This window comes from Syngnathoides biaculeatus, chromosome 18, assembly GCF_019802595.1.
Source record: "Syngnathoides biaculeatus isolate LvHL_M chromosome 18, ASM1980259v1, whole genome shotgun sequence".
NCBI lineage: Eukaryota > Metazoa > Chordata > Actinopteri > Syngnathiformes > Syngnathidae > Syngnathoides > Syngnathoides biaculeatus.
In genome coordinates this window covers 3,694,288-3,708,340 of record NC_084657.1, presented here as the reverse complement: position 1 = coordinate 3,708,340, position 14,053 = coordinate 3,694,288, and the positions used below count along the sequence as shown (strand labels likewise).

General features: G+C 43.2%; 1 protein-coding gene across 3 annotated transcripts; it reads right to left on the bottom strand.

The window, feature by feature from the left end:
* Positions 1–1,925: 1,925 nt before the first annotated feature.
* rnft1 (ring finger protein, transmembrane 1) lies at positions 1,926–11,127 on the bottom strand. 3 transcript variants are annotated; one of them, XM_061802805.1, is made up of 9 exons: positions 10,934–11,127; positions 9,286–9,728; positions 8,805–8,881; positions 7,275–7,375; positions 7,020–7,173; positions 2,683–2,841; positions 2,533–2,598; positions 2,308–2,409; positions 1,926–2,237 (listed from the first exon to the last, which is right to left on the bottom strand). In XM_061802805.1, the coding sequence occupies exons 1-9, from the start codon at positions 10,957–10,959 to the stop codon at positions 2,103–2,105; spliced, it is 1,263 nt and encodes a 420-aa protein (XP_061658789.1). In that variant the 5' UTR covers positions 10,960–11,127; the 3' UTR covers positions 1,926–2,102. The 3 variants fall into 3 exon arrangements, with proteins under 3 accessions (XP_061658789.1, XP_061658790.1, XP_061658791.1); XM_061802806.1 differs by having other exon boundaries at positions 9,286–9,725; XM_061802807.1 differs by having other exon boundaries at positions 9,286–9,627.
* Between the last annotated feature and the right edge of the window lie 2,926 nt (positions 11,128–14,053).

Sequence of the window (14,053 nt, the reverse complement as noted above, 5' to 3'; positions counted from 1 at the left end):
GTGCTCATTTTGGGCCTTTGGGTCACACTATGCAAACCGTCTATTTACCGTTTGGTCTTATCCAGACAGCATTTGAAGGGTTTCAAAAGAAAATTTACTGATGTGTCTGTGTGTGTATATATATATATATATATATATATATATATATATATATATATATATATATATATATATATATATATATGCTCATTATGAGTATATTTTCACAAAATAGGTCAAACATCAAACATCAATGAGAAATCTTTTTTTTTTTTTTACCATGTCAGCGGATAACATCTTCCAGTATTTAACTTTGTGTGGCATTGTGATCGCTATTTTTTTTAAATCTTATTTTCAAGCATATAATATGAATTACTGTTCTCACCTGAAACTTGAAGTTTTTGCTATGCTGGAAGAAACGAGCAGTGTACAAAAGCAGTGTGGATGAAAGTGTGTGCGTGTGCTATTTTATAGGTTGTGATAGATGTGAAGTGATTTTAGTTTTTGGTTCAGGATCAGTAGTATCTGATTACATGCAATGTTTGAGGTCCAAAAATGTAAGCCTCCATTGAGATGTTTGGCTAACTATCCTCTGTGTTGCGAATTGTTTTTAATCACTGTTGGGCAGTGAGAAGAATTTATTCTGTGAAGTTAGTCAATGTTACATCTGAAGATGTTTTTTTTTTTTTTTTGTTTTCTTTATAAGTACGTTAGATTGTTCAATTACAAGAATGAAAATGTTATTTGGCTCAGGGCGTTCTTAAGCCATTCCTAGAAAGTTTTTTTACCACCACCCAGCGGCACCTTTTGGTAACAGTAGCAAATGATCATGGGAAGAAGCGGTTAAAATAATTGATATCATTAGATAAAAGAATCCATCAAATGCAACATTTTATTCGGATAGATCATGGAGTGAAATGGACAAAAAACAGTGGATCGATTTTATTACATAAAATATATGTAGTTCTTTGGGCATTTTTTTTAAACAGGAAAGCTACATAGTCTGTGTAAAAATACTCCAAAATGTGTAAAATCTTGTGAGACGAGCTGCACCAATTTTTTTTTTTTTTTTTTTATTACACGAACTAGAAAAATAATGACGGATAGCGCCAGCTTCCATACAGACGGTGGCTATCGTCATTGCCTGATACAGGCTGCTGTGAGCTTCCAGAGTCATTGCACTGTGCAATTTTCCAGAAGTCCCACATCAACGGAAAGAGATGGTGACCATCCATCACCAGCAATCACCCGTGCACATCTGCTTACCTCCACCTCATTATATCAAATTTAGAGCTGGATAAGACTTATCTCTTGAAACCTGTTACCCAGGAAATTGTTCCAAAAATATTTTCTTGTATTTACAGTAAAAAGAATATTTTGGAAGAACAACATGCAGGCCCAAGGAAAAATATAGTACAATTCAACACAAACATGAACCAAATGGAGGGATGGCAGGGTGGGCACCTGTGAAATACTCGAGAGTTTAACAAGGGCAACGCGATCATTTAAATTGAAAAGACCCGATAAAGTGAATTCAGATTTGTTTCAAAACACATTTTCTGATTGAAGCTAGAGAAATATATAATCAATTGTGTACATGTGCCATGAAACTTGTATAGCGTTTTGAGTTTTCCAGCTTTTGGGGGGAGTGGCTAAAACACTGCCACGTCGTGCATTTTGGGGTCCGCCATGAGACACCCTTCCTCCATTATATAAGAACTTGAATTGACCTTTGTTTGCATCAGCAATTAGATGGTGCCATTGGAACATGCAGTAAGGTAGCTAACGACAACTGCACCCCAAAAAAAAAAAAAATTAAAAAAAATAACATCTTCCCTTTGGCGTGGCCGCTCAAGAGCGCCTCGTTATTTCCCGTGAGTGCATTCATATCATGGGAGAGAATGCAGAAGAATGAGGTAACATCATCTGAGACCCGAGAGCACGGCTTGATGGTTCATGATTTTGAAGTCTAATTCGATCACTCATATTTTACAAGATAGTAATTCCACTTTACAGGGCCTTCGACGACAACGAGGGGCCCCAGGAAAAGAAATCAACAGTGTTGAACAAATTGGACAATCAAACAACGTCACATTCTTTCAAGCTCCTAAACGTGTGTGCGATCAGTAAATCTGCAGGTGCGGCGATGTGGCTCCATCTCTCCACTTGTACACCTTCTCGGTGATGACGGTGCGGCAGAGGGGGCAGCTCTTCTCCCGGTTGAACCACAGAGCGATGCATTCGTCACAGAATATGTGCTGCGCAGTGAGAGATGTCGGTTTGACTCATCCGCGTGCAGCTAAATGATAGAAATGATTATGACGTTACCTGACAGATGAGTGCTTGAGGCTCCCTGTACTCTCTCTGACAGATGGGACACACGTCTCCGGCCTCCATGCACTGGCTCCTCGTGGCTGCTGTCCCTGTATGCTAAAAAGGTCACAAAAACAATCGAGTCCGTACAAGCGGCACTTTGTATGAGAGCCGAGCTTGTTTGCTGGTCATTCCAAAAAGACTCCCTTTTAAAGCCTTGCACCAAGTCGCTCAACTGACCTCGCTCTTTAGAAAGATCCTCACACTTTTCAAGAAACACGTCCACTGTCCATAGAGTCCTAAAAGCTGTGTGGAAAAAAAAAAAAATACAGAACATTTTTTTTTAATACGACGACGCAATGTAGACACCGGATTTGGGAAGCCTCGCACCTTCAGTATGAGGTAGAGCAGAGCCAGCAAAACCCCCACAGTGAGTGCCGGGGTACCATCAGCCTCCTGGTAGGTGACAAGGTAGCGGAACCAGAGCGGCACGGGGGCTACGGCCTGGTAAACCTGAGCCAATTCCTCGCTCAGCAGCAGCCAGTGTCCCTGCACAAAAATAGCAACAATTTTTTTTTTTTTTTATAAATACAGCATGTAAAAATTGAGCAGGTCAACAACAACAACAACAACACTCCTCATACGTGTATATAAGAAAACTAACTGAATGCCACATTAACAAGAATTAGGCCGTACTACGGCCCGCACGCCGCTTCCAGCCTGTTGGTCTTTTTAATCCGGCTCGCTGAATATTGGTAGAGAATTAAGGTAATGATTGCATTAAACGCTAGGTGGCGCTGTACGCGCGCAGTCTTGATTTAGCTGTGCGAGCCATTTCCCGTTATCGGTCTTTTTCCACTGGTAAGATCAGAACCCGTCATCCACAACAGTGTTTAAGAAAGAATGGATGCCTAAATACTTTTTTTTCTGCAGTGAAAGCAGGGAGCAGGCGGAGGAACAATTAGAAAGATGGAAACATGCACTGGAAAGGAGAGGAATGAAGATTAGCCGAAGTAAAACAGAATATATGTGCGTGAATGAGAAAAGTAGAGGAGGAAGTGTGAGGCTCCAGGGAGAAGAGAAAGCGAGGGTGGACGACTTCAAATACTTTGGCTCAACAATCCGGAGCAAAGGCGAGTGTGTGGCAAGGAAGTGAAGAAACGGGTTCAAGTGGGATGAAACAGTTGGAGGAAGGCCTCTGGTGTTCTATGCGACAGAAGCGTCTCCGCCAGGACGAAGGGCAAAGTTTACAAAACAGTGGTGAGGCCGGCCGTGATGTACGGATTACAGACGGTGGCACCGAAGAGACAACGGGGAAGCAGAACTGGAGGTGGCAGAAATGAAGATGCTGAGGTTCTCGCTCGGAGTGAGCAGGTTGGATAGGAAGGATGTTGTGAGGGAGGACATGAGGACAGTGGGTGTTCGAGAGGAGGATGCACGAGATAGGCTTAGATGGAAAAAGACGACACGCCGTGGTGACCCCTAACGGGACAAGCCGAAAGCAAAAGAAGAAGACGGAATTCCAGTCCTAGCATGTATGTCTTATTTGCCAAGAAACCGTTGCGGTTTTAAAAGAATACAACATCGGCCCTCACTTTTGGAAGAAGCGTGCTGATTACAGCGGCAACCTTACCACACAAAAATGTACGGCTAATGCTAACAGGTTGCTTGCTAGCTTGCCGGCTCAGCGAAACACCAAGAAGCAAATACGAAGACGTTAAGTTATTTACTGGCATTCAAACTAGTAAAAGCCAGCACGCCTTTCTCCAAATGCGTGACAGAGACGGCAAGCGTTTTATGTCCTGAGAGCAAGAACAAATTAGAAAAACAAACAAACAAAAAAAAAAAAAACGGCTCATCACGCAGGTCAGTGACTCGCCGTATTGAAGTAATTGACAATGGCACTGGATGAAAGCAATGACCTAAAGGACACCGCTCATCTTTTCATTTTTATCAGAGGGATTAAGAAGAATTTTGAGACAACAGAGGAGTTTTTGGATGTGGAATCCCTCAAAGGAAAAAAAATATGCGGAGAGGATTTATTTAACAGTGCGTCTGCGGTCACAACGTTAGCCTGGAGTCCGCTCGTCAACGTTATCACTGATGGATCACCAAATCTGACGGGAAAAAAACGCCAGGATGCTCAATAGAATTCAGGACAGCGTGAAAGTGGACAACCCTGAGCTGGAGAGATTTTTTCTACACTGCATAATTCACCAAGAAGCGCTGTGTAAATCCATATTGCAGTTTGACCACGTAGTTAAGCCAGGTGTGAAACTCGTTAACTTTATTCGAGCAAGGGGACTTCACCATCGTCAGTTTATTCATTTTCTTCAAGAAACCGACGCTGACCACACGGACTTAATTCTGCTGGTTAAGTTTGGAAAAAGTATGTCAACGTGTGTGGGAGCTCAAACAGATTATTTTCATTTTTGGAGCTACTTGAGAATGCTGACAATTTTTATGAGCTGAATGTCACAGATTGGCTTTGTGATTTCGCGTTTTACTGTGGACATGCTGACACATGAACAAGCCGAATGTTAAACCACGGGGGAAAAGCCAGTTTGTTTATGAAATGCAAGCAAATGTCAGACAAGTCATTTAGTCATTTCCCCACGGTGGCTACCTTAAAAGAGGCCCCGCGACATGTCCAAAAATAGAGCGAATCACTGGATGACCTGCATTTAGCAATTCTGCTGTCGGTTTTGTGATTTTGAAAAAATTGACAGGGCACTTGAGCTGGTGTCGTGTCCCACATGAGTTGCAGTTGGAACCGATTGATCTCCAGTGTGGCAGGGTTTGAAAAGGACGAGTTCAACTCCCTGAAACTGGATGACTTTTTATGCTTCATTCATCCATCCATCCTCTACTGCTTCTCCGGGCCGGGTCACGGGCGAAGTAGCTTCAGCAGGGATACCCAGACTTTCCTTTCCCCGGCCACTTCTTCCAGCTCTTCCGGAGGGATCCCGAGGCCTCCCCAGACCAGCCGAGAGACATAGTCTCTCCAGCGTGTCCTGGGTCATCCTCGGGGTCTCTTTCCGCTGGGACACGCCCGGAACACCTCGCCAGGGAGGTGTCCGGGAGGTATCCGGATCAGACGCCCCAGCCACCTCATCTGGCTCCTCTCAATGCGGAGGAGCAGCATCAAAGAGCAGAGATGCGATGCTTAGGCCACCAAACCGGACTCCCTCTATGTCTCGGCTGCGCCTAGAAATTCTGTCCATATAAGTTGTGAACAAAATCGGTGACAATGAGCAGCCTTGGCGGAATCCAACTCTCACCGGAAACAAGTCCAACTTATTGCCGGCAATATGGACCAAACTCTGACAGCGGTCATACAGGGATTGAACAGCCCATTTCAGGGGGCTCGGAACCCCATGCTCCCGAAGAACCCCCCAAAAGACTCCCCGAGGGACACGGTCAAACGCCTTCTCCAAGTCCATAAAACACATGTAGACTGGTTGGGCGAACTCCCATGCACCCTCCAGGATCCTGCCGAGGGTGTAGAGCTGGTCCACTGTTCCACGGCCAGGAGGAAAACCACATTGCTCCTCCTGGAGATTCGACTTCCCGACGGACCTTCCTCTCCAGCAACCCTGAATAGACCTTACCAGGGATGCGGAGGAGTGTGATCCCCCTATAGTTGGAACACACCCTCCGGTACCCCTTCTTAAAAAGGGGCACCACCACCCCAGTCTGCCAATCCAGAGTCACTGTCCCAGATGTCCACGCGATGTTGTCAACCAGGACAGCCCCACACCATCCAGAGCCTTGAGGAACTCCGGGCAAATCTCACCACGCCCGTGTATGGAAGTATTCCTCCGTTTTCCCATTTCTTCATCAGATGAGGATAAATCCGAGAAATCAGCGCTGGGCATAAATAAGTGGCCCATGCAATCGAGCGTTTGGAACGGCACGTGACACGTCACATCCGCGCACGTCGGTCATGTGACTCGCTAAAATGGCAGCGCCCCTGAAAATTCACAACTGTCGATAAAAATCTTCTCAAAACACGATTAAATGAGAGAGGATTTAACATCAGATTGTCAAGATAGAGTAGATATTACATGACCTATTGGATACATTGTTCACGCAAACCACTGGAAATCCCCTTGAACGTGTCCTGACATCCTCGCGGTGATCGCTTTCACTAGCAGCCATTTCTTCAAGCTAACGGCTAAATTTGAGTCAGTTAACCACGTGAAAACAAGCATACAAATTTAAAGTAAATGTAAGTTCATAATAAATCTATATATGTAAACATTCTCTGTCATATTTTCCCATAATAAGGATATTATAGGATTTTTGTTTCATTATCGTTTGTTAACCTTCATTTGTTGAATGTGTTTTCCTTGACTGCTAGGTTACAGTTATGTTGCCCTACATATTCCAAAAACCCTGACTGTGTGCCACACGGTATTTAAAATGTTGAAAAAAAAAAGGATTTGTTTTGTGTTGTGATTTATTAATATAAATATAGATATTGGCCATCCCTACTCTGCAGAGTATTGTATGTTGCTGTGCTCTTTAGGTACAGTGCCACTGAGGAAAACGTTTTAGCGATCAGTCATTTTGATGTCCTTTCAAAACATTTGCCAACAGAACCACAAAGATATGCACTAAATCCAAACAGCACAATACAATTCCATAGCACTTGTCCTCATTAGGACTGCACGCGAACTGGAGCCCATCCGACTTGACGTTTTTTACATTACAGTTTCTCTCACCTGTACTCTGTAATTGACGAGGGGAGCGGGCAGCAACAAGAGAAGGCACTTGATCCCCATACAGAGGAATTTGATGATGAAGTTGGTGATGCCAACTGCCCACAAGATCTCCCAGAATCCCAGAGGCTCAATAGTCGGACTGAGAAACAAAAGGCTAGAGGGGGATAATGGCACATGAAAAACAGTTCAAACAGTTGTTCTTAATGTTTAAACGTCAGCATGTACTTCTCACAAAGATGTTTATTAAGACATTACCAGTTGTAAAGTGTCTGCGGGAGAAAAGTGTAGTAAAGCAGGAGCGTGGAGGAGAGCAGAAGCAGCAGCAGCCATACACAATGCAGCTTTGCGTGTCGATTCTGAGGGTTCACGCAGGAAATGGACAAGGAAAGCTCATTAGGTGTGGTCAAAAATTTACTTACTGCAAATCATTTATTTTTTTTTCATGGTAACGTAGTAGAATACTCCTGAACAATTAGTCTCTCCCACTCCTGATATGATCGCCATGCCACAGGAATGTATAGTGACACCCACTGCCTTTCATACAACATAATAATAGCTTTGTATTAAACGAATTTCACACGTGACTTGCTCAAATGTACGAATAACATGTTCAGTCATGGGGCAAGATAAAAAAATTAACATTCATGTTACAGTTATTTTGGTTTTTAGGGTACTGTGTGTTTGCAGCTTTTGTTGTCTCTTAACTGTTTTTTTTTTCCAGGCACCAGGAGTACCGTAATTTCCAGCCTATAAACCGCAAATTTTTTCCACACGCTTTCAACCCTGCGGCTTATGCGGTGATGCGGCTAATTTGTGCATTTTTTTTCCCAACGGCCGCAAAGGGGCGCTCGAGCAGAAAAGGTAAGTGTGAGACCGGTGGAATATATGTGCCGAGAAAATGACTTTTACCGGCATGTTTTTTTTTTTTTTTAACCGGCCCAGTTAGTGCTGTGCTAATGTGTTGCTGGTGTGTGACTGCCGCGTCTCAGTGATTTTTACCGGTATCTTTTTCTTCAACTGGCCTTGTTAGTGCCGCGCTAGCGCGTTTCTGCTGTGTTACTGTCATGTCTCAGTGATTTCGGTATGTTTTTGCTTTTTTTAACCGTCTCTGTTAATGTTGTGCTACCGTGTTGCTACAGTGTAGCTGCTGCGGCTGTGTTTTTTTTTTTTTTTTAACCCGCCCCGTTCGCCCTACCGTGTTGTTGCTATGTTAAGATAAGCTAAGGTATTAAAACTTTGAAAACTCTGCATACTGTCTTTCTTTGTAAATATCTCATGGTTTAATGTGGGCACTTGCGGCTTTTACACAGGTGCGGCTATATGTATGTACCAAATGGTATTTCCTTTACAAATGTACTGGTTGAGGCTTATAATCCGGTGTGCCTTGTAGGCCAAAAACTATGGTAAATGTGCTATCAGGGCCCATTACCTCTTTGGCTTTTAGCTTTCAGTACGTTGTGCAAGCCGAATGACATGCCACTGGGCACGGAGAAGGTGGAAAATACCGGTAGCTCCGTAAAGCCGGAGTATGAAAAGTAAACAATATAGTGTTACATGGATTACAGCATTTTAAATACAAAACTAAATACAAAAACTTGTAAATCACATGATTTAGAACTAATTAATGGCTGTTCTAAAACTGTTACTCAACTAAAGCTGTTTTTGTATCATTTTCTAACTTTCCCTATACATGTATGGATGATACACACTATTGCTTTAGGATTTTCAGGGGGAGAAAATGCACATTATACACAAGAAGCAACGGTAAACTTTTACCCCCTGTACCTGAAGAAACACTTGCGTTTGGATGCTTTTATTCACGTAGAGAAAAGTTGTGAAGAGGCCAACACCAACTGCAAGTCCTGGTGAAAGAGGAGAAGCCATTACACTAGCTGATTGGCGATCAATGGCTGTCCAATCTATGGCTGGATTACCACAGCATGGTTCAAGAGGCACAATTGAGATTTCCATCGTGGCAGCGAAAAAGATCCCCCCCTCTTCCCCCAAAATCTAGATAGAAACCCGATGTGAAGGTTCTGTGTATCTTTTAACGTGATACCTTTCCATTAATTCACCTTCAATTCACAGTTAAGTTCCACTGCAAGTTTCTCATCTGGAATATTTCCAAAATTGCCCAGACCCATGGAAAGTTGGGAGAAATTTTGCAGAATTTTTTTCCCCCTTTGCAATCTTAATCGCGTAATGTGGGAAATCGGACACTTGGATGTCAAGTGTAAATCCAGCCGATGAGTCTGTTTACACTCACCTAGTGCGTGCTGGATGATCAGTTTAGCGCTCAATATGACAAGAAAAGGAAGACTCTTTTGGAGCCAGCGAAACAGGCAGCGTAGCTCCGACAACGAGGTACTGGGCTCTCCGGAGTCCGGGTCACCATTGTCAGTCGAGTCAGGCTCGGAAGCAGGGTGTCGCTGCCCCCGAGCGTGGCCGTGAGAATGAGAGTGGCTGTGGGAGTTGACTCTGGATCTCCTGGCAGAGGCTCCTCCGCCAGAATCGGCCAGTACGCCGCCGCTCATGGATACGCGCACCTCACTGCTGTCAGGGTGGGCAGCGGCCACCGCACCGGAGGGCGTAGTCCTGGTGGGAAGCTCTGCTTGCAGAATAAGGGATAAACCGTTTCTCGCATGAGTGGCTTCCTGGCTGGAATTAGGCTGCATGACAGTAGGAGACTCCCTCACTTTCACAGCTCTTCTGGACACAAAAGATAAACGTTTGGAACTTTGACTGGCAAGTGACAACTTGCTCAACTCATTGGAAGCTGAGAACTTCCTGTTCAACAGCATTTTCCTCTCTTGGATGAGCAACATATATGTTGAACGGGCTGTGTCAGGGAACATTTACTTCCTTGTCTATAAACATTTAGGTTTAACACATTGCACTTTGTCATCTTTTTTAAGTGTGAAATAATCTCAAACTTTGTGAAATCTCTGTTTTTTACAGATGCTTTCCTCCTGGCCTGCTGTAATCTTGCCAATTTATTGCTGGGCGCAGTAGCGTATGCGTGTAATGACATTAGTCCGTGTGGGGAAAAAAATATCATTGGAAAGCTTTGAGGCAGAGATTTTGCATCATCATTTTTTGTAAACAAATTACGAGATGAATACTTTCAGATCTAAATCAAGCAAAGCAGATTGCTTGACTGCTCAACAAAGTTGTCAACACATTGGCACTGGGAGTTATTTGTGCTTGCTGTTCGGTCTTGGTGTCGCTTCTCCACAGCTGCAGTGCACTCACCATAGAGATCCAGCTTTGCTGCTAAGCAGACTCTTGCCAGCGACACCACAAAATGCTGCATGCTAAACCTATCTAGTCCCAAAGCACTGGATCCATATGCACCACTCATGGTAATGAAGTCAGGCTCGGCAGTAAACGGAGTGGTATGCGAGTTGAGGTCTAGCTCGCATGCATGAGAGACTCGTTTAAGGCTGATTTCAACAAGACAAGCAGAGGGTGTGGTAAGTGGTTGTACTTTTTACTCTGTATTCTGATAAAAGCACGTCTCAGACGCGTTATCCTTTCAGACAATGTATAAGTATAATGGTATAATATACACTGTATAATTTAAAAGCATAATGGTAGCGTTTTTCCCATTATTACCTGAGGTTTGACTCCCCCAGAGAAGGTCTGAAAAGAGAACTTTGTGCTTTTAAAAGAAGCCAATCTATCTAATATAAATTGAGCTCCCATGTGTATTACAGGCATCATAAACACGGTTTCCTCTATGAGCACAAGTTATGAAGACGCATAATTAGTATTCTTGATACATAAACCAACTTTATTCAGGAAAAAAATAATAACTCTCCGAGTTCGAGTTGACGACACGGAAATAAGGTTAGCATTAGCTGGCAGCTGTTTTCTCTTGGGCAATCTGAGCAGCTACGAGTGCGTCCACTCACCTGTCATTCTGCAGGCGGAGTTTCATGGTAACCTTTTAGTCGCCATTTAACGCCAAACGTCCAAACTGCCAAACTAAACAAAAGCAAAAAGAAAAACACTGAGCCTGTTTACTTTGCAGCTCAGCCATAAACCCAGGGATGACGTCACTGCAAGCTTCTTCTGATGGTTGAGCTGGAGTGTTTTGGTGTCAAGTAGTACGCTACCGCCACCTAGCGCATCATTTGAAGATTCACTAAATCAGAAGTGTTGAACAGGTTCAACCAGCTGTTTCGCTCCAAATTATGATTAATCCTGCTATGCGTCCACTGACGTTCGAGAAACACGTTGTGTTTCCAAGAAGGGACGTTCAAGAGCATAAATGTTTTTGTGTAAAGTTCCAATGTTTTAGTTTCTTCGGTGTTACAGAGATGAGTAATAACAATTGTATTTGTCTTTTTATAGTTACATGAAAATGTATTACCAAACAAACAAATTGGAAAATATGTAAGGGCTCCACTCATTTTCAGTTTATCCACTAAGTATTCAGAAAGCTTCACCTCTCCTACATTTCATGTAAAAGTTTAAGTTCAAGTGTTAACACGTTAAAAGTTCATTAAGTTAGATTGATCACACAACTTATTTTGCCCCACAGGGTCATCTCCTTAACTGTAAATGAATATCTCAATTTTTTTTTTTTTAAGTTGGTACAAAGTCAGTGATTGGGTCAATATTTATACCAATGGGGTGGGGGAGTCTACGACCGGTGTCCTCATTTGCAGACTTTGCTTCAAAAGTCATCCTGATGGGACTTTCCACAAAATAAGAGCAATCATGTCACTAACGGGTTATTTCTACTCAGGCTGCATATTATGATTACTTTGTAATAGGGTCAATTAAACTGACGATGATTTTTTTTCACAAATTGATTGATATTAGTGTAAATCCTCCTTGGCACTTCAAGATAGTGCAGTGACACGATCGGTGTTTCTTTTCTTCATCCACGTTTGAGCACATTTTGGATGTCACTGTGCCCCATGTTGCGTTTTGTCAAATGTCAACGTCAGCATCGGCTCAAGACCCTCAAAGCATCGCAACCGCTGTTGTGGTTTCAAAACGGCTTCATGCTGTAAGCCTTTGAGAGCAGTCATGCAGATCTATCCTGCCCTGTAATTGTCTTATTTCACAGCAGTATAGTCAGCGGCATTTTACAGCTCCAGTAAAGACATCAGAGCCAAGTCGCTACAGAAAGGTCAACTTGACATATAAATTACTATCTGCCAGCACGACGCACAGCGGTGACCCGACATGGTCTCTGACAGACTCACTATCTTTCCTGTCATCTCCTTCTTTCGCTCTTTAGTCATTCGCTGACAATGCTCTGATGGCACCCTCAAACATTCTGTGCCAGTGTGGATGTCATTTTGCCACATTACGAGATTGAAATATTGTGCCAACCGTGGTTTGTGCTTACGATAACAAATGGCGACAGAAACTGGCTGCTCAAGAGCAAGATGAGGAAAGGTCATGGCCAGGTTAGCAAAAAAAAAAAAAAAAAAAGTCCATCCATGCTTGAATGCCCCCTCCGGCCATCCAGCACCGTTCGACCCCCACATTTGCACGTCACTGAAAGTCCGTTTGGTGAACGTCACACTATCAACAACTTATTGGCTATTGATTTGTGTCCAATTGAATCTGAGATACATAATATAGTACTATATTTGATTAGATATGGATTCAAAGTATCTTTCCACAGTCAGAAAAACATCAACAAGCATCGTCCAATACCTTGAAAAAAGTGAAGTACTAAACAATCAACAAATATTGAAAATCTTTTGAAAACCACTTTCGATATCAAAGGACTCGCAGAGAGAATTGGAAGGACAAATTTCAAGCAGCCTCTTGTGTTTATAGTGCGATCCTTGGCAGACAGTCTGTATATTTTGTTGTCTTCACTTTTTATTATTATTATTAGAATAACATTTTTTTTAGCAACATCATGGGCGGCAGGGTGGATCAGCGGGTAAAGTGTTCACCTCACAGTTCTGAAGTCCAGTGTTCAATCTCCCTGTGTGAAGTTTGCATGTTCTCCGCGTGCCTACGTGGGTTTCCTCCAGGCACTCCGGTTTCCTGCCCCGTCCCAAAAATATGCAACATTAATTGGACACTCTAAATTGCCCCGAGGTGTGAGAACGAGTGCGGCTGTCAGTCTCTATGTACCCTGCGATTGTCTGGCAACCAGTTCAGGGTGTACCCCACCTCCTGCCCCTTGACAGCTGGGATAGGCTCCAGCACTCCCCACGACCCGCGTGAGGATAAGCGGCGGTGTTTGTTTTGTTTTACCCAGACCTATGTCGTCTAGGTGCTTAAATACGATATACTGTACCACGGTAAATAACATTTTGAAAAAAAACCTTTTCAAGCGTTAGTTGGGCAGAATTGTCTTTATCCAGCAGGTGGCGCTTTATGATAAGAAGAGCAAACGAGCTCACGAGATAGCAAATTGAAATGACATCTCTATATTCAATCTCTGATGCTCAGTGGAAACGCTAACAGCATTGTAGTTAGATTGCATAATGACATATGCATCGGGAATGTGGAAGGAAAGCTGAGCTGGGATTTTGTTGATTATAATTTGCTGCTAGTTAGCTGGCACAAAAGAGATGAAGATTGAGGTGAATGAATGCCGTCAAAACTGGCAATGGTAAGACGTGCAATGGGAAATAAGACCCCCATGGCAATGTCCTTTGCTTGACCCCACTCTCCCACTTTTCTCTATGTATCATCCTCATCTTCTTCAGACTTTGGAGTCTTGTAAACTGTTTGTTTGTTTATTTTTTTGCCAGTCCAAAGGCATTCCTGCACAGTTCAGTTGGCCTCCTTTTCTCTTTCATCTCACTCGGCAGATTTTCCCAGAGAGAGCGAGAGAAACGTCCACATGATCAATGTTTGCAGGCTGGATTGATGTCCTTTTCCAGCATTTGTTATGGCGTGTCCTTTTCTCCTCACTATCCCATTACTGCTCAGATCTTGTTACTCTGAATGGGTACCTGTACCATTTAGCCTAAAGCTCTTCATGACCCGAAACATTTGCTTCACTGTCGCCCATGTCAAATCGAATTTAATATCCCGGGTATTGGCGT